The sequence below is a fragment of the Capricornis sumatraensis genome, chromosome 1 (genome assembly GCF_032405125.1).
Source record: "Capricornis sumatraensis isolate serow.1 chromosome 1, serow.2, whole genome shotgun sequence".
Classification (NCBI taxonomy): domain Eukaryota; kingdom Metazoa; phylum Chordata; class Mammalia; order Artiodactyla; family Bovidae; genus Capricornis; species Capricornis sumatraensis.
The window spans coordinates 109,509,372-109,527,230 of record NC_091069.1 but is presented as its reverse complement, the minus strand read 5'-3'; the positions used below and the strand labels follow the sequence as shown (position 1 = coordinate 109,527,230).

Here is a 17,859-nt window from a genome sequence, read left to right as displayed (position 1 = left end):
ATCAGGTGGCCAAAGTATTGGAGCTTCAGCTTCAGTGTCAGTCTTTCCAATGAATATTCAGGGATGCTTTCCTTTAGGGTTGACTGGTTTGATCTCCTTGCAGTCCAAGGAATGAATAATATTCCATTGCTGGACTTAGGCCTAGGTTTCCAAAGAAGGAATTAGACCGAGTCTAGAGCAAGTTTTCCTGCTGAACTTGTAGAGTGTCAGAACTGATGTATCGGGAAGGAGGCTCCCCTCTCTCCTTGAAGTGCAAAAGGGCTGGAAAGACCTCCAGTTAATCAATTCTGTGCATCGAGCTTCTGTCTCCAGAACATGACTCTCAGGATATGAAGATTGTAGCAGGGAGGCTCTGGCCATTGCTGTGCGTCTGGTTGTATTTTGATGCAAACAGTCCCACGGAGATCAAGTTTGTTTCCTGAAGACAACCTATTAACACATGACAAATTGGGTGATGAAAGGTGATAGTCCGAACACAGCAGAAGTTTCTTTCTCACTCACATGATAGTCTGTGCAGCAGGCAGCAATTCACTTCATCAATCTGGGAGTCAGGCCCCTTTGGTCTTGTGGCTCCATCTGTCCCAGGGCCTTAATATCATTTAGCCAGAGTAACACATGGCCTTTCAAACAGACCATAAACACTAAGCTGAGGTCATGCTCCCAGAACTGATTTAAGATTTCAGCCAGCTGAGCATCCCCATGAAGGATGGGGTATGATGGACAAGAACATTTTATTAACAAAGCTGAGGGGACCCAGGGATGAGAGTACCAGCCTGGAAAGCTTCAGGGTGGGTACCAGCCTGCGGGCAGCCTCAGAGCCACCCTGAGTTCCCCGGATCCTAAGACCCCATAGAGAATCTTGCATAAATCATGGCTTCATGAGGGCCCACCTGTGCACCCTACAGGATGACACTGACCTGGGGCCCTAGGATCACCAAGGGATCTCTGCCTGGTCCCTCTCAGTGCCCCGAGGGGTTCACCTTACAAGCAACAACATTCCAACAAGCAGGGTCCTGACTCACAATGCATGCGTGCATGCTAAGTCACTTCAGTCGTGGCCAACTCTTTGTGATCCCATGGACCGCAGCCCACTAGGCTCCTCTGTCCATGGGATTCTCCAGACAAGGATGCTGGAGTGGGTTGCCGTGCCCTCCTCCAGGGGATCTTCTGGATCCAGGGGTCAAATCCACATCTTTTACATCTACTGCATTGGCAAGCGGGTTCTTTACCACTAATGTCACCTGATTCGCAGGCCTGCTGCTTAATGGCAGTTTTGCTGCTCAAAGCTAGACTTTACTTCTCTACTGCTGCTAAGTCGCTTCAGTCATGTCCGACTCTGTGCGACCCCATAGATGGCAGCCCACCAGCCTCCCCCGTCCCTGGGATTCTCCAGGGCGAAGTTAATTCGGGGTGGCTGATTCCTTGGCCGATCTTACAATGGTGGTTGTGGGTGGGAAGGAAAAAAGGAATTACAGCCGGATGCCTAAGGTCTGAATGCAGAGTACTGGTGAGGGCGCCCAGTCTTTGCTTTCACACTGGGCAGGTGTGCTTTGGCAGGTGAGCCCCATCTAGGGCAGAGCATCTGAGTCCCTTCTTGGTGACCGTCAGGGGAGCCCAGGGAGCTGGACTAGGTGCCTTTTGTCAAGAATTACGGTTCAGAGAGGATTTTGAAACCCAAGCAGGAATAGCTCGAGCACGGCCCGTCCCTGCGGGGACTAGGGCACTTGGAGGCTGCCTTCCTCCACACCCCCTCCTCCCCTCGAAGGCTGACGCTGCCAAGCCGTCTCCCACACACCTCCCCAGAAAGTCCCTGGCTTCCCTCCCAGCCACCTCGCGATTGACCTCATGAGGTGTGAGAAGGAGGAAAGGAATCTGCATCTCCGATGAACCTTCCTTCCTCCTTTCTGAGAAAACATCCAGGCCGCTGGTGCCTGCCAGGCCGTCCACAGCTCCTCCGAGCCCAAGGCCTTTTCGACGCAGCCAGCCTCGCTGGAGGTGCGGTGACAGGGAGCCAGTATAAGTCTCCTGGGGCTGCTGTAGCAAATGACTGTGAACTTGGATGACTGAAAACAGCAGAAATACATTCTCTCACAGTTCTGGAAGCCAGAAGTCTAGATCAGGTGTCAGCAGGGTCGTGCTGTCTTCAAAGTTTCTCTGGAAGAATCTTTTCTGGGACTTCCCTGGTGGTCCAGGGGTTAAAACTCTGAGCTTCCATTGCAGGTGACACAGGTTCTATCCCTGGTCAGGGAACTAAGATCGCACAGCCACACACACACACACACACACACACACACACACACATTTTTTTTTTACTAAAAAAAAAAAGAAAAAAGAATCTTTCCTACTGTCTTCCAGTTCCCATTGGCTCCTGACCACCCTGGAGGTTCTTGGCTTGCAGAGACATCACTGTAGTCTTTACCTGACTGCCGCCCTGTGTTTCCTCTCTTCTCGTCAGGACACCAGTCACATAGGATTCAGAGACCTTCTCACTCCTGATCTCAGCTTCACTAATTACATCTGCCATGACCCTGTGTCCAAATAAGGTCACATGCTGAGGTTCCTGGTGAAGGTCAATTTGGGGGGAGACACTGCTGGACCCATAACCGAGCCCTAGCATCCCCTCTCCCCCTCCCTTCAGAGAAGTCCTTTACCCTAGGCAGGATGCCTGCCTTACTTTCTTCTTCAGGACGGAGGGAGGCCCAGGACTGGTTTCCTAAAATAAAACGGGCATCCCCTTGCTCCAGGAAGGCCTGGCCCAGCTAGTGGGAGATCAGAAAAGCCAAGTCTCCCTCAGGACAGGCATTTACATGCCCCAGGGACACCCACTCGCCATTTCTTCCTACGTTATAGAGATGCTTCAGGACTTCTTGCCTCCTGGCCAGCCCTTCAGTGCTTCCTGGAGGGAACACGCTCTCGGAGCCTTGCCATGGGCCAGCCCAGACCAAGGGTTCCAGCCCAGACAGAAAAGCCGGCATCTGCTCCCTTTCGGTCCCCAGCTCTGTCTGATGTCCTGTCCTGGGGAGCAGGGGAGGAAGCCCCGCCCACACCTTCCGCACTGCCCAGCCCCCGCGCCAGGGGAGCCGAGGTCCTCCCACTCCGAAATCCATGAAGGAGTGGTGAACTCCTATATCCCTTGTAACCCAGCTGAATATTTTCCAGGTTACCTAACCAAACTCCTGCAAAACCACACCGCCTATGCCTGTGACGGGGACCATTTGAATCTGCAGTGTCCTCGGCATTCCACGATAAGTGTCCAGTCGGCATTTTATGGGCAAGATTACCAAAAGTGTAGTCCGCAGCAGCCTGCCTCCCAGAGGGAAGACAGCCTAACCTGTGTGGTGCCCACCACACTGCAGGTATTGCCTTTGCTAAGATGTTCTAAGATGACAAATGGTTTTCTCTTTCTCTGCCTCTGCCGTTCTGTCCCTCTCTCTGTGTATATACTTGTGATTTCCCAGTTCACTCCAAGCAAACTTGATCCCTGAAAATCTCCGTGTAGACAGATCACAAATTTGGCAAGTGAGCTAGTCTTTGCTTCTGAGTCTATACAGAATGCCTGCTTACTGGAGCCCTCCCTTAAAACACTTGCAGAATGAATTTATTCAAAGGCACGCTGCTCCCTGCAATAACACTAAATGCAATAAAGCTACCATTATGCTGGGTTTCAACCTTGAGGCTTAACTTCTCTCATCAGCCCCTCCACCCCCACCCCACCCCCAGGAGACAAGGAAAGGCAATGCCTGCTTTAGTAGAAACCGCAAGGCAGACATCAGAGGTCATGGTCAGATTCTTAGAGAATGCACTCAAGGAAGAGGAATATCAATAATCATCTTTGTTATTTTTTATGGTTTGCTTCTCCAGTTGTAGATAATCATGTTATTCTGGTTTGGATCTGTGTTGAGCAGTCTCTGCTGGTTTACTCTTGATAATACCAGGAATTGGGGGTGGAGTTGCGGTGCCAATTCTTTTTTCGATTGGCATTGGGGAAATACTTGGTCTATGAGGAGGTCAAAACTAAGGTATTCTGTAACAGCGTACAGAAAACCCAAAAGAACTCTTTTGGCCAACCCCAGTATCCATGATCACTTTCAACTATTCTTGCTTTCAGTTACCCAAACAACCTCCATCCTGCTTTCCTGGCTCCCTCAGCATCTATAACTAGCTGGCCAACGTTATGGAGTCACTTGGGTTTGGATTTTTTTTTTTTTAATGCCTCGGAAGTTCCCTATGAATCCGTTGACGTCAAGGCTGGTTAGAGTAGCTGGTGAATTAGATGTCCGCTTGATTTCGGTCCGTTGTGAGAAATGAGAGTAACGGTAAGTTTCTGAAGAGGACGGAGGAGAAAGGGGATCAGCTTCTACACGGCGCAGCTCTCCCTGAGGCTGGGAGAGGAGAAGCAAACCGAATGTGATAACGGAAGGGTGTTTCTGTTGCCTGGACTACTTACGGCTTCATGCCAACACTGCCGTATCCGGGTGGTCACGTGACTGGTGAAGACACCCACCGGGAAACCACATAAATGTGTTTGAATGAATCCCTGGTTTCCATGCCCTGAGGAGAGACAACGTGTTTCTTCTGGAGATGAGCAGTTCCTTTCCTTGCATCCCCCACCTTCCCTCCAGCCTTCCCTGCACCCTGAGAACGTCCCCATTCCTCAGTCCAGCAGCCCATGCCCACCTGGCTGGCGCCAGGCTTTCCCTTGGGCTTTCACAGAACGGTGACCAGTGCCACCAGGGCGGAAGTGCCTACTTCGGGGAGGTATGAACTCCTGGCACACGCGGGCACCAGCCTCATCCTCCGATCTGGGCGCCTGCCTCTGCCAGGCAACCCTGAGGGAAGAGGATGTTCCCGTAACCAGGCAGACGACTCAGCATTTGTAAACACAGTCCGGATGTTGTTCGGATGGCTCGTTTGCCAGAAGCATCCCTGCGCACTGCTCTTCTTCCTCCAGAGGTTAAGAGATTCTTTCCTCTTTTAACCTGTGTTTGAGAGCTGACGCAAGGGGCTTCCTCGGAGGGCGGTTGCCCAGCTTAGGAGGGAGGGTGACACCTGCCCATCCCACCTCATCCTGAGACTAAATGGCTACAGGAAGTCCCCTCCCTGCACCTCTCAGCTCTGACACACTTTGGAAAGAGCGCTGCCTTGGGTCCCGTGGTTGTAACACGAGGAGCCTTGCAAGGGCTGATGATTCCCTCAGCCAAGGAATATGCACCATCCTTTGGGGGTCCTTGGGGGTTTCCCTGGGCATTTTTCCTGATTTTATGCACAACTGTGAGGGCCCTAAGGTGACAGAGAATACCCGGTAGGGCCAGCATCCTTCACGGAGATATTCCATGGGCGACTGTGAGAACACGGTGACTCCAGACAGGCTTGTGAATTGGCACTAAATTCAGTCCAACAGGAATAAGTAGATTCTTGAGAGCGTTTTTCCTGTTCTTGGCGTAGAGGACCTCTGTGTTCATGATGAGGGGGTCCTGATCCATACGGGAACTGAGAGGGCAGCAGTGGGACGGGGGCCTACCTGAGACCCAGTGGTGGGTGGTCCCCGAGCTTGCCCAGAGCAGACTCACTCACAGAGGTGTGATCAGCCTGGGAAAGGTCAGGAGAGGCTTGAAGGAAAGCGTTTTGTTCCGCTGGGTGGGATACCGCCCAGAAGTGGGTGGGTCCTGTGTCCTTGAGGTTGGTGAGGGTAAGGATCAACTTTTTAATTTTCATGTGTTGACCTGCATTTGGGTCGGGGTTTCCAAAAACTGAAAGGGAAAGAGTTAGTCGCTCAGTCGTGTCTGTCTCTTTGTGATTCAATGGACTCTGGCCCTCCGGACTCCTCTGTCCATGGGATTCTCCAGGCAAGAATACTGGAGTGAGTAGCCATTCCCTTCCCCAGGGGATCTTCCCAACCCAGGGATCGAGCCCGGGTCACCTGCCTTGCAGGTGGATTCTTTTACCACCTGAGCCAGGGTAGAAGCCGGGGAAGCCCGGGAATCTTCCAAATGCTGACAGGTCCTGTGACCCGTGTTGGGCGCTTCTAAGGATGCGTAGCTGTGGTTGTTTCACACAGCAGTGGTGGGTAGGGGTGGACATCTGTGTTTCTTCCAGTCCACCCTCTACCTTGATATGGCTTATGTCCCCAGGAGCCTCCACGATGTCACTCATTTGCCAGAACTTCAGTAATGGTGCCAGGCAAGGCTAATTGGAGACTGGTTTTCTGTGGGAGGCTTGGCGCTGTTGGAGCAGATATTCTTTTGTGAGGAGCGATGGGGAGACTGGGAGCCGATCCGACCAGCCTTGTGTGGGGGCATCTGTCTTAAACTCAGCTGATACCAGTGTGAAGGCTTTAAATGGGAGCCCCAGGCCAGGCAGGCAGGTGCCCGTCCTTCCAGAGCAGCCCAGGCGTGGGGTCCTGCAGACGCTGCGTGCGGTTCTCAAGCCTGTCCCTTTTCTACCCTCTCCTTTTAGAAGGTGCTGGACGAGTGTCAGAACCAGCGGGCCTGCCACCTCCTGGTCAATAGCCGTGTTTTTGGACCTGACCTTTGTCCAGGAAGCAGTAAATACCTCCTGGTCTCCTTTAAATGCCAACCTAGTAAGTAACTGCCGAGGGGGACAGAGTGTGTGGGGGTGTGGGCTTTCAGTTTCATTCATAGCCTGATGAAAGCGCTCCGCCAGTGGACCAGTTGGTATTCGTCCAGCTTTGAAACGCTTATTAACAGACATGCTGGGGTTCCAGCCTCGTGTGCGTGCACACTTACCTGTGTACGTTCTTGCAAGCCCCTGAGTTTTCTTCTTTTTAATTCTCTTGTTTATTTAGTTATTTGGCTGTGCTGGGGTCCTCGTTACTGCACGCGGGCTTTTTCTTGCTGCATGCAGGCTTTCTCTGGTTGAGGGGACAGGGTGCCGGCTTCTCACTGCAGTGGCTTCCTTGTTGCAGAGTGCAGGCTCCAGGGCACTCAGGCTTCAGTAGCTGTGGCACGTGGGCTCAGCAGTTACAGCTTGTAGGCTTCAGAGCACAGGCTCGGTAGTCATGGCACCTGGGCTTAGTTACTATGCGACATGTGGGATCCTCCCAGACCAGGGATCAAACCCGTGTCCCCTGCATTGGCAGCCAGATTCTTAGCCACTGGACCCCCAGGGAAGCCCACCCCTGAGTTTTTAAAAAAATCCTTCCTAGTATGTAAAACTCGGTGGTACTGATGCTAAAGGTACTGGGCGTCAAGAGACTGCAGTTGCTTTTCCCAAAAAATGGGGAGCTGGTTCTCCTTTTCAGGGAAGGGCGTGTTATGAGGCTCCCCCACCCCCTCAGCTGCAGGGCAGCTTGTCCTTCTGGGGTGGCCGATGGCACAACTACCACCTGAGCCCACAGCGACAGGTCTATATGAGCTGGCTTCCTCCCACTCTCGTCCTCAGTGGGCCATCCTGAAGCAGCATCTTTCCTGAGAGAAACAAGAGGGCTGGGTGGGAGCAACCTTTTCTATCCTTTTTTATTTTCCGGCCATTGTATGCAGTGTGTGAGATCTCAGTTCCCCAACCAGGGATCGAACCTGCACCCCCTGCAAGGGGAACTTGGAGTGTTAACCACTGGACCTCCAGGGACATCTCCAGCCTCTTCCATGCTGATTCTTGCACCTTTCTCCACTGACCTCCCCCCTTTCTAACGCACACCACTTTTGTGGTTAACCCGTTGCAGTCCCAAAATAATTGCTGTTCCATGAGGAGGTCACACCTCCAGGCATGGAGGGCCTGAGAGAAGCGTAGGTAATTACAGGTTCCTGGTAATACTTGAAAAACTTGTTGGAAAGACAGCAGTGTGCTAGCAACAACATTTAGCCAACGGTCAGGGATGAAATTTTGGAAAATTCTGCATTGCCACCACAATGCAGCAATTCATTCAAACACACACCCAGACTCACACTCACATGTGCCCCCACCCACTGTCACACGCTCACAATGCACACACCTGGACTCTCACACATGCATACTATCACACCCGTATTATACACATACACATTGTCACTCATGTAGCCACACACTCACTCACAAGTACACACACTCGCAAACTCCCACAAGGAGACCCAAACTTTGCAGAACAGTCTGCCCCGCCCCCAGGAATTCTCACCAACTCCTCCCCCACTCAGTAGACTCAGGAAATTCACTTCTAGATGCCCACACTCTTAGAGGCACCTGATCTCAGAAGTGACCACACCAGGGACTTCCCTTGTGGTCCAGTGGTTAAGACTCCGCATTCCCAGTGCAGGGGGATCAATCCCTGATCCGGGAACTAGATCCCATATGCAGCAACTAAAGATCCCTTGTGCTCTAACAAAGGCCCAGCGCAGCAAAAAAAAAACAGAAAAGAGCCCCCCGAACCCCCAAAAGATGACACCCTTGGCCATACCCTTGTCTGCCTAAGCTTCGCCTTCTTTTCCACTTCTGCCAATTTGTTGCAATAGTGTCTCTCATTTTCTGTTGGAAAACTGCTCATGATAAGAGGCTGGGCAGGACCAGCATCTGAAAGAAGTGTAAAGGCCCTGTGAGATCAGCAGGCCCTGGGAAAGCTGGTACGGGTCACAGCCTTGTGTCTACAGCGGGCAGTGAGGCCTGTCTGCCCACTTCACTTCATCAGACCCTCACTAAGGCTGTGGTGCACAGGTGCACAGGTGTGGCCAGGTCCTGCTTATGAAGAGAACTCACGTCTGGCAGAGGGTTCACGGATGGTTGTTCTGTCTTGAGTGATTTCCATTGTCCCTTCATCCAGAAAACATTTATTCAAATCTTTGCATACGTGATCGTGTCTTAGTTGCTAGGCCAAACATCTCCTTTCCCCAGAAAGACCCTCTCTCTTCAAAAAATATCTACAGAAGACCCCTGTGCGCTTGATACTGTGCAAGAAGCTCAAAGGAGGAACTGATTGACCTCAGTTCAGGGAAGACTTTCCCAGCAAGTGATGAGGAATTCCTGGGGTCAGGTCAGGGCACAGAAAGCTCACTCCTTAGAGGAGCCTGCTGCCGGAGGTGCAGGGGCCTGGAGGGAGCAGAAAGAAGCACCAGGCAGAGAGTGGGGCAGGATTCAGGGCCCTGATGGCCAGGGAGAAGGCAGAGTCTTCCTGTAGGGCAGCATTAAGCAGGCAGGGTCCTCAGATGGGTGTAAAGCCCCCTCTGGCTGCCTCATGTGTAACAGACTAGAGGGGCGAGCCCTGTGTCCCGGTCCGTCTGAGTTGCTATCACAAAATGCCATCAATGCAGTGGCTTACAATCAACAGAAATTTCTTCCTCTTAATTCTGGGTGCTGGAAAGGCCAGGATCAAGGTACAGACTTGATATCTTCTGATGACCTGCTTCTCATAGACAGCCGTCCTTTTTACTCTAACCACACTTGGCAGAAGGGCAAGGAATCTCTCTGGGGTCCCGTATGTAAGGGCACTAACCCCATTCATGAGGGTGCACCCCCATGACCTAAGCACCTTCCAAAGGCCCCACCTCCTGCTGCCTAATCCCACTTCCTAATCTCATGGGCATTAGGATTTCAGCAAGTGAATTTTAGGGGGACACAAGGGTTCAGACCAGAGCATCTTGTGTGACCTGGATGGACATTGGTGACCTGGGGCACTGCAGTTTGCTGGAGTTCCTATGGGCTCTTAGGAAACAGTGGTGGAAGTGAGGTGGTCCCCACACCCTCCTCCCTCTTTTCCTGTAGCACTTACCTCCAGAGGCTCTTCTCCATGGCCCCAGTTCCCGTCCCTGCATAACACTCTGAGTGTCCGAAGGCCCCACTGCAGAACCCAGGGCGCATAGAGCCAGCCTTACCATGGGAGCCAGTTTACCCCTCTCGGCCCGTCCTTACTTGTGTGCAGTGACAGCCACCTTAACGGAAGTGTTTATACCAGGGAAATCGGCTGAGGCTACACATCAGGGCACATTTGTGTGTTTGTTGTTTGGAGAGTATTTTATCAGCAGTCCTCACTGGAATCTTCTTTCCTTGATTGTGTGCCATGCTTCACCTCGTCCTTAAATCTCATCCCTTTGGAGAATTTTCGGTTGCAGCAGGTCTTTGAATTTAGGGCTCATGTTCTTGTCTGCTTTGGGGCTATCTGTGATCTTGGGCAGCGGAAGGAAGTGTTCTGAGCCTCCATAACTCAATGGTAAAATAAAGATGATACGCAATACACTTTCTATGCATGGGTGCTGTGAAGAATAAAAATATAGTGCTCTGTGTGAAATGCTTAGCACAGGACCTGTCAGGGAGTTGAGTTCAGGGACTGACAGCTGTTATCCCAAGGGACAGATTAAAGTAAGTCTTTAAAAATTTTGTAAGTTATTTGTTTATTTTATTTTTGACTGCATGGGGTCTTCACTGCTGTGTGGGGGTTTTCTCTAGTTGCAGTGATAGGGACCACTCTCTAGGTGAGTGGGCTTCGCACTGTGGTGACTTCTCTTGCGGCGGAGCATGGGATCTAGAGCATCCAGGCTTCAGTGGTTGCAGCCCTCAGGCTGTAAAGCATGGGCACCATAGTTTTGGTGCACGGATTTAGTTGCCCCATGGCGTGGAATCTTCCTGGACCAGGGATCAAACTCATGTCTCCTGCACTGGCAGGCAGATTCTTAACCACTTGACCACCAGGAAAGTCCTTAAGGAATTCTTGCTAAAGATATGAATGACTGCAAGGCAATGACATACCCATGATGGGGTGGGGGGAGTGTGCTCTGCCCCAGGTAATAGCAGGGTGCATTGTCTGTTGAGGACATAAAAACACAATGCGCGTGTGTGTGCTTGGTTGCTTCAGTTCTGTCTGACTCTGTGACACTATAGACTCTAGCCTGCCAGGCTCCTCTGTCCATGGGATTCTCCAGGCAAGAATACTGGAGTGGGTTGCCATGCCCTTCTCCAGGGAATCTTCCCAACCCAGGGATCAAACCTGCATCTCCTGAGTCTCCTGCATTGCAGGCGGATTCTGTACCACTGGAGAAGCCCCTAAAAACACAATAAAAGAGGCTAAATAGCTGTCTTCACGTTAACATTGTCATGCACTGGCAGCTGTGAATAATGTCAGTAATAACATATTCCTATCAGGGCAAAGCGCTGGTGCTGAAAGCTTGGTTTCTGTGCACCGGTGCTGAATTGAATCTCAGAGGCAGAGTTTTGGGTGAAGTAGAAAAAGGACAACTCTATCGCTTTGCCAGGGAAAGGGGGACACAGCAGGCTGCTGCCTCGAAAAACGGCGTGTCCCAGCCCATGGGGATTTGGTGAGGAGTTTTATAGTAGTAGTTCAAGGGTGGGCTTGCTAATAGGATTAGGGTGTGTGCAGGGCCTGTAAGCCTTTCATCGGGCCTCAGGTGGTGTTCTCTGGAATGAAGAATGCTAACACCTTCCAAAAGCTCCAAAGGATTGGAGAAGACTCTTGAGAGTCCCTTGAAGTGCAAGGAGATCTAACCAGTCAATCCTAAAGGACATCAACCCTGAATATTCATTGGAAGGACTGATGTTCACCTGATATGAACAATTGACTTATTGGAAAAGACCCTGATGCTGGGAAAGATTGAAGGCGGGAAGAGAAGGGGACGACAGAGGATGAGAGGGTTGGATGGCATCACCAACTCCATGGACATGAGTCTGAGTAAACTATGGGAGTTGGTGATGAACAGGGAGGCCTGGTGTGCTGCAGTCCATGGGGTCGCAAAGAGTCGGACGCGACTGAGTAACTGAACTGAGCTGAACACCTTCCATTCATTGGGGGTTTTAGTTCTGTAAAGAGCTCAAAGATATTGCTCTGTGTATCCCCTGAGAAGGAGCCAGGACCCTGCCCCAAGGCTGCACTATTGTTTCTTGGCTGCTCTTCTCTAGTTTCCGCATTTCCTCTCTTTTCTGATTAGCAACTGTTCTGATCTGCCCTTTGCAGTTCAGGGAATATCATGGAGGCTTGAGTCTATTCCCTGCAAACAAGAAACAGGGGCCAGAAAGCCTTCCATGCCCAGGAGTCCCACAGGGCCCTGCTCAGTTTCATCGCTCCCCCTACCCATCTCTGAAAGGCCGCTGCTGATGTGCAGATGTGTCCATGTATCGTTAAAGAGGAGTGAATCGCACACGTCGACCTCTAGTTAGGAGGGAGAATTTGCCGCCTTTAAACCTAGGTGGTTGTACCTCCACCCAGGCTCCTGGGTAAAGCATCCAAACCCACAGGGATGTTGGCAACACATTGCTGCAAAGGCTGCCCACACCTTTTCTTTTCGGATACCATCGAGCACTCTGACTCAGCTCTGACACAAGTTCTAGTTCTCCAAGAAAAGCAGCAATTATGTTACTAGTATCATTGTTTTTAGAACCCAGAAATGTCACTCTTCGGTGACAGTGAATTAGTACATTCCCAAGGAACCCAGAGACTCAGCAGCATACAGTGGTAACCCCAAGCATGTAGCGTGGCACTCACAGGTCCCTCCATTTCAGGAGTCGATTTGCCCATAATCTGGGGACAGTGACCACTGGAGGCTTACATGGGGGTGTTGTGTTACTCTGGGTGAGTTTTTGGCTTATACCGAGGCTGGTACTTTTAATCAATAGACCTTAAAAACCAGACAGATTGGGACTACTAAATACTACACTCCATGCGATCGCAGGAGTCGGACATGACTTAGCAACTAAACCACCACCACCACCAAATGCATTTCATGACATGCCTTAAAAAAGCTCTTCTAATTTTAAAAAGTTCTGATAAAAAAGAAAGAAACTATTCCTGTTCAAAAGTTTCCGGAATACTGAGATAAGGCTTGGTTTTCGTCCTGCTTTCTCCCTCCTCCTTTTTTGGTGAGCTCTGCCAATGCAGGGCATTCTTAGCATTTTTGGTATTCTTCTAGTTAGAAGGGTGCTTGGGCTCATTTGGTGTGTCTATGCGGGCCCTCTGTTCTGCATCAAAGGTCGTCTCTCACACTGGACCTTTGAAGTCAGGCAATATTTCGGTGTTGGTGGGATTTAGTGTTTGCTCATCAAAACTCTGAAGAACTCATAGCAGTGCGGATATGACTCACCGAAATGAAACCTTCCAATGTCAAGGTCAGACTCCATGTTCTTTTTATTAAGAAAAAGAAAACAAAACTTTTCTTGGCTCTAAGTTTAAACAGCTTTATTAAGATTTCAGTGTTGGGTAAAGGGCTTCCGAAACATTTGCTTAGTCATCACTTGACTTTTTCCTCCTCTGATGGATATTCACAGGTATGTGCAAATCCTAGACAGGATGGGGATTCTGGGAACATCTGTAACTTGCTTTGTGCTCTACATCTCTCATTCATGAATCTTCCCATCAACATGTTCTAAGGAACCATTGCCCAAGTTTTCCAGCACCGGAGCTGATGGTAATCTTGAGATACTAAAATTTTTCCTTCAAGCACTTCAAAAGCTTGGCCTCACTGCTCCTTCTGTGTTTATAGGCATGGGGATTTACAAGTTACTGAAAGGAGGAATTTCTATTAGGAAATTATTTTCCTTCATGTTTTAAGATTGGGGCTTAAGCATTGGTAATTCCAGGATATGAGGGTCCCACTGGCCGCCTTTGCCCTGGTGTTTACCGCTCTCGCCTTCTCCTTCAGGGAATTTCAGAACGGTTTGATCACAACCCAGAGTAAGAAAAACATTTTGCCTTTTGGCCCAACGTAACCACACACAACTAAAAGAAATCCGTTATTAAATAGTGTTTATCTTTACTTTGTATGATGCACTTTGATGTTTTCTGAACTATTCTGTTTTTTAAAATTTCTAATCATGACTCACAAAACTGATTTCATGATGGGCCTCAGATGACAACTGGAAAACTTTGATTTGAGGGATCAGCCTGCAGGAAAGAAAAGTGGAATAAAAACATGAGTGGGAGAGAGAAATAAAAGGGTGGGTGTGGGGGTGATGGGAGTGTGGGACTAGTTTTCCTTGTTCTTCCTCCCCATCCTGGAATTTAGCTCTTTTTTTGCTAGTGACGCCAGTGCTTGTCTGGTTGTAAGGTGTACCCCTGGTTGCCATTTCAAAATAGAAAAAAACTAGGACTGGGGTGATAGAGTGGGGCTAGCATTTTTCATGATTTTTCTTATAAAAACATTTGGATGGGGGCAGGAGAGAACCACACATGCAAAGAAATAACTACGGTTCTCTTTAGGTTTTTCTTTGCTCTTATTTTGCAAAGTCCAAAATAAGTGGGAGGCTAGGAAAAGATATTTATCACATGTAAGAGACAAAAGTTCAAAAGTTAGCATCCAGCATCTATGAATCCTTCCTACAAACGATTTTCTAAAAATCCAAAGCATAACATGCAAAGGATAAGAAGAGGTGGTTCACAGAAGGGCTGTTTTGATTATTAAATTCACTGAGACACACCGAGATCCTAGAACAAGGCCCAAGTTCAGAGAAAGGGCTCAGTAAATATTAGCCGTTGTTATTTTTAAAATATCTTTGTTGGGACTTCCCTAGTGGTCCAATGGCTAAGACTCCACACTCCCAATGCAGGCGGCCTGGGGTTCGATTCCTGGTCAGGGAACTAGATCCCATATGCCACAGCTAAGAGTTTGCATGTTGCAACTAAAATCCCACATGCCAACGAAGACAGAGATCCCGGAACAAAGGCCCAGCACAACCAGATAAATAAAAGTAAGACAGAAATGTCTTTGCTGAGATATAATTCACATAGCATAGCGTCCGCTTGTTTCAAGCGTCCAGCTCAGCTATTCTTAGTAACTGTACTGAGCCGTGCAACTAGCACGTCGGTCCAGCTACAGAACATTTCCATCATCTCAAAATACTTCCCCGTGTCCATTAGTCATCGTCACTTCATGTCCCCAACCCGCAGCCTCAAAAAACCACGAACCTTCACTTTTTCTCTAGACATTTGCCTTTTCTGGATATCTCACAGAAATGGAATCACATATTAGGTAGTCTTCTCCGTCTGTGGTGTTATTATTTTTAGTACTAGTATTATAATAATAGTATTATTATTTAATATTATTTTAAGTACTATTGTTACTTAAAAAATACTACTACTTTAAAAAATCCATTCATTAGTAAACATTTAAATTAATTGAATTTTATTTTTGGTACACTCCATAAAAAAAACCCAATGAACTCTATTTTCTTCAAGATGCATTTATAATGTCACCTCTGTATAATGTTGCAAAGAGAATTTCACTGTGGTACTCAGATTAAACAAATAAACTTTTAGTAAATTCTTTCTTTGGGGACTAACCATGAGCTGGAATCTTCCTCCCCTGGGACCCCCACCAGCCTGAGAGCCCATTGTCCTGAACTGCCAAACTTGGAACCAGCTCCTCACACCTCCGAAGAGGGATTCTTTTTTTCATATTCTTTTCCATTAGGGTCTCTCACATGCTGTTGGCAGTAGTTCCCTGTGATAGGACCTTGTGTTTCAAGGAGGGATTGTTCAGACACACTGCCTTGTTTTTTGCTCCTTTCCTAGAAAGGGAAATAATTTGCTTGCCCATAGTTTCTCCGTCTCTTGGTAGATACACAAATGGGATGTGAGAATGTTGTGAAGTTGGATGGTGAGGTTTAGCTGTACTCCCTCTGAGATTATTCTTGGTCCTTACCTGTGTGGGGGCTTCCCAGGTGACACTAATGGTAAAGAATCCTCTGGCCAATACAGGAGACTCAAGAGACGCGGGTTCAATTCCCGGGCCAGGAAGATCCCTGGAGGAGGAAACGGCAACCCCCTCCAGGATTCTTGCCTGGGAAATTCCATGGACAGAGGAGCCTGGCGGGCTACAGTCCATGGGGTTGGGAAGAGCTGGACACGACTGAGGGACTGAGCATGCAGCTGTGTGGGTCCCATTTGAGAAAAGGCTCCCTTGAATCAAGAAATCTGTGTCTTCAGGTGGGGAGGGAGAGGAACTCCTCTATGGCCAGGCCCGTCCTAGGACTGGCCCAGCGCGCCCTGCCCCCTCCACCCTGACGTCTCTCCTCCTCCGTTTGGTCCTCGGCGTGGTCCCTGGGCCTCTGTCCTGGTCCGCTCATTGCTCCCTGCCCGCAGAAGGCTCGCAGGGTCAGAGAGCCCCTGGCAGGCAGGGCCATGCCGTCTGTCCCCTTCCGGGGATGCAGCCCCGTGGGGGATGGGAGCTGCCCGGGATGCGGGCGACGCTCACGGAGTCCTTCTGGGGAAGCTGATGGTGCCGCTGATTTTGGTTTCTGCTTCAGATGAGTTAAAAAACAAAACGGTGTGTGAAGACCACGAGCTGAAACTGCACTGCCACGAGTCCAAGTTTCTCAACATCTACTCTGCGACCTACGGCAGGAGGACCCAGGAGAGGGATGTCTGCTCCTCGGAAGCCGAGCGGCTCCCCCCCTTTGGTAGGTGTCTTATGTGGGTGCTATCAGCGTGCTATTGGGGAGACTGGGGCTCCAGCCCCCATTGGCTGGTACCCTGGCTAGAGGGAAAGTCAAGGGCGAGGGGAACCACTCATCAGGGTCTGCCTCCTTCTGCCCCCTCCCCCCTCGTTGCATAATCCGTCTGTCTTTGAGTTCGTCTGCACCTTGTCATTATTGAGTGCCTGCTGTATGCAAGGCCCATTCCAGGCTTGGGAAAGTCATTAGTGACCGACAGTCTACCTGGAGCTGACCTTCCCGCAGTGGACGAGGATGCGATACGAAAGCAGATAATGCAGGAGCGAATGCATCACATTTCAGGTGCTGGTAAGCATGAGGGGCACAAGCACGTGAGGGAAGGAGAGAGGGCCGGCCGGCAGGTGGGGGCTGCTGCAGGGAGGCACAGGGTAAAGGGGTGATGGGCATGCTGAGCAGAGATGCGAGGAGAGCTTGCAGACCCTGGGGAAGGTGTCCTGGTGGAGAGAAGAGCCTGTGCAAGGCTCTGAGCCTGTAGGCTGAAGAAGAGCTCAATGAGTCATTCTGAGGAATCTGCAGTGTGGAGCTAAGATGACATCTGAAAGGTCATCCTTCAAGTGAAAGTGAAGGGGTTAGTCGCTCAATTGTGTCTGACTCTTTGCAATCCCATGGACTGTAACCCACCAGGCTCCTCTGTCCAGGGATTCTTCAGGCAAGAATACTAGAGTGGGTTGCCATGCCCTCCTCCAGGGGATTTCCCCTCCAGGGATCGAACCCAGGTCTCCTGCATTGCAGGAAGATTCTTTACCATCTGAGCCATCAGGGAAACATTCCACCCTTCAAAGTCACCTTCTGTTATCATTAGGGTTCTCCAGACAAACAGAACCAGTAGGTGATAGATAGTTAGATAGATACATAGACTGCTTTTAAAGAATTGACTCACGCAGTTGTGGGGCCTGGCAAGTTTGAATCTGCAGGGCAGGTTGGCAGTCTGAAAATGCAGGTAAGAGTTGATGTTCAGTCTTGAGTCTGAATTCCACAGGACAGCAGACCGGAAATATTGGTAGAGTTTTGGATTTCAGCCTGGAGAAAAGCTTTTTCAGATGACCTGTCTTTGCTCTTAAAGCCTTCCATGGGTCGGTTGAGGTCCACTCAAGTTATGGAGGGTGACCTTCTTTACTCAAAGTCTGCGGATTTAATGTTAGTCATATCTTTTTAAAATTTAAATGCAGTTGACTTACAGTGCTTCAGGTGGACAGCAAAGTGACTCAGTTTTATATACATGCATGCTCAGTTGCTCAGTTGTGTCTGACTCTTTGAGACCCCGTAGGCTGTAGCCCACTAGGCTCCTCCATCCATGGGATTCTCCAGGCAAGAATACTGGAGTGGGTTGCCATTTCCTCCTCCAGGGGATCTCCCCACCCAAGGATCAAATCTGAGTCTCTTGCGTCTCCTGCATTGGCAGGTGGATTCTTTACCTTTTGCCACCTTTTACAGATTCTTTTCCATTGTAGGTTATTACAAGATATTGAATATAATTCCCTG

The 17,859-nt window shown here is 49.7% G+C and overlaps 1 protein-coding gene across 2 annotated transcripts in view; it reads left to right on the top strand.

Annotated features, from left to right (window-relative positions):
- The window catches only part of EVA1C (eva-1 homolog C), a 105,898-nt gene that overhangs the window by 48,214 nt on the left and 39,825 nt on the right, over window positions 1-17,859 (top strand). The window contains exons 2-4 of one of the 2 annotated variants that reach the window (XM_068978178.1): window positions 3,160-3,356; window positions 6,457-6,580; window positions 16,171-16,323. In XM_068978178.1, the coding sequence (XP_068834279.1) occupies window positions 3,160-3,356; window positions 6,457-6,580; window positions 16,171-16,323 (474 nt within the window). The remainder of the gene's footprint in view (window positions 1-3,159; window positions 3,357-6,456; window positions 6,581-16,170; window positions 16,324-17,859) is intronic. The other variant, XM_068978187.1, reaches the window with a different exon arrangement.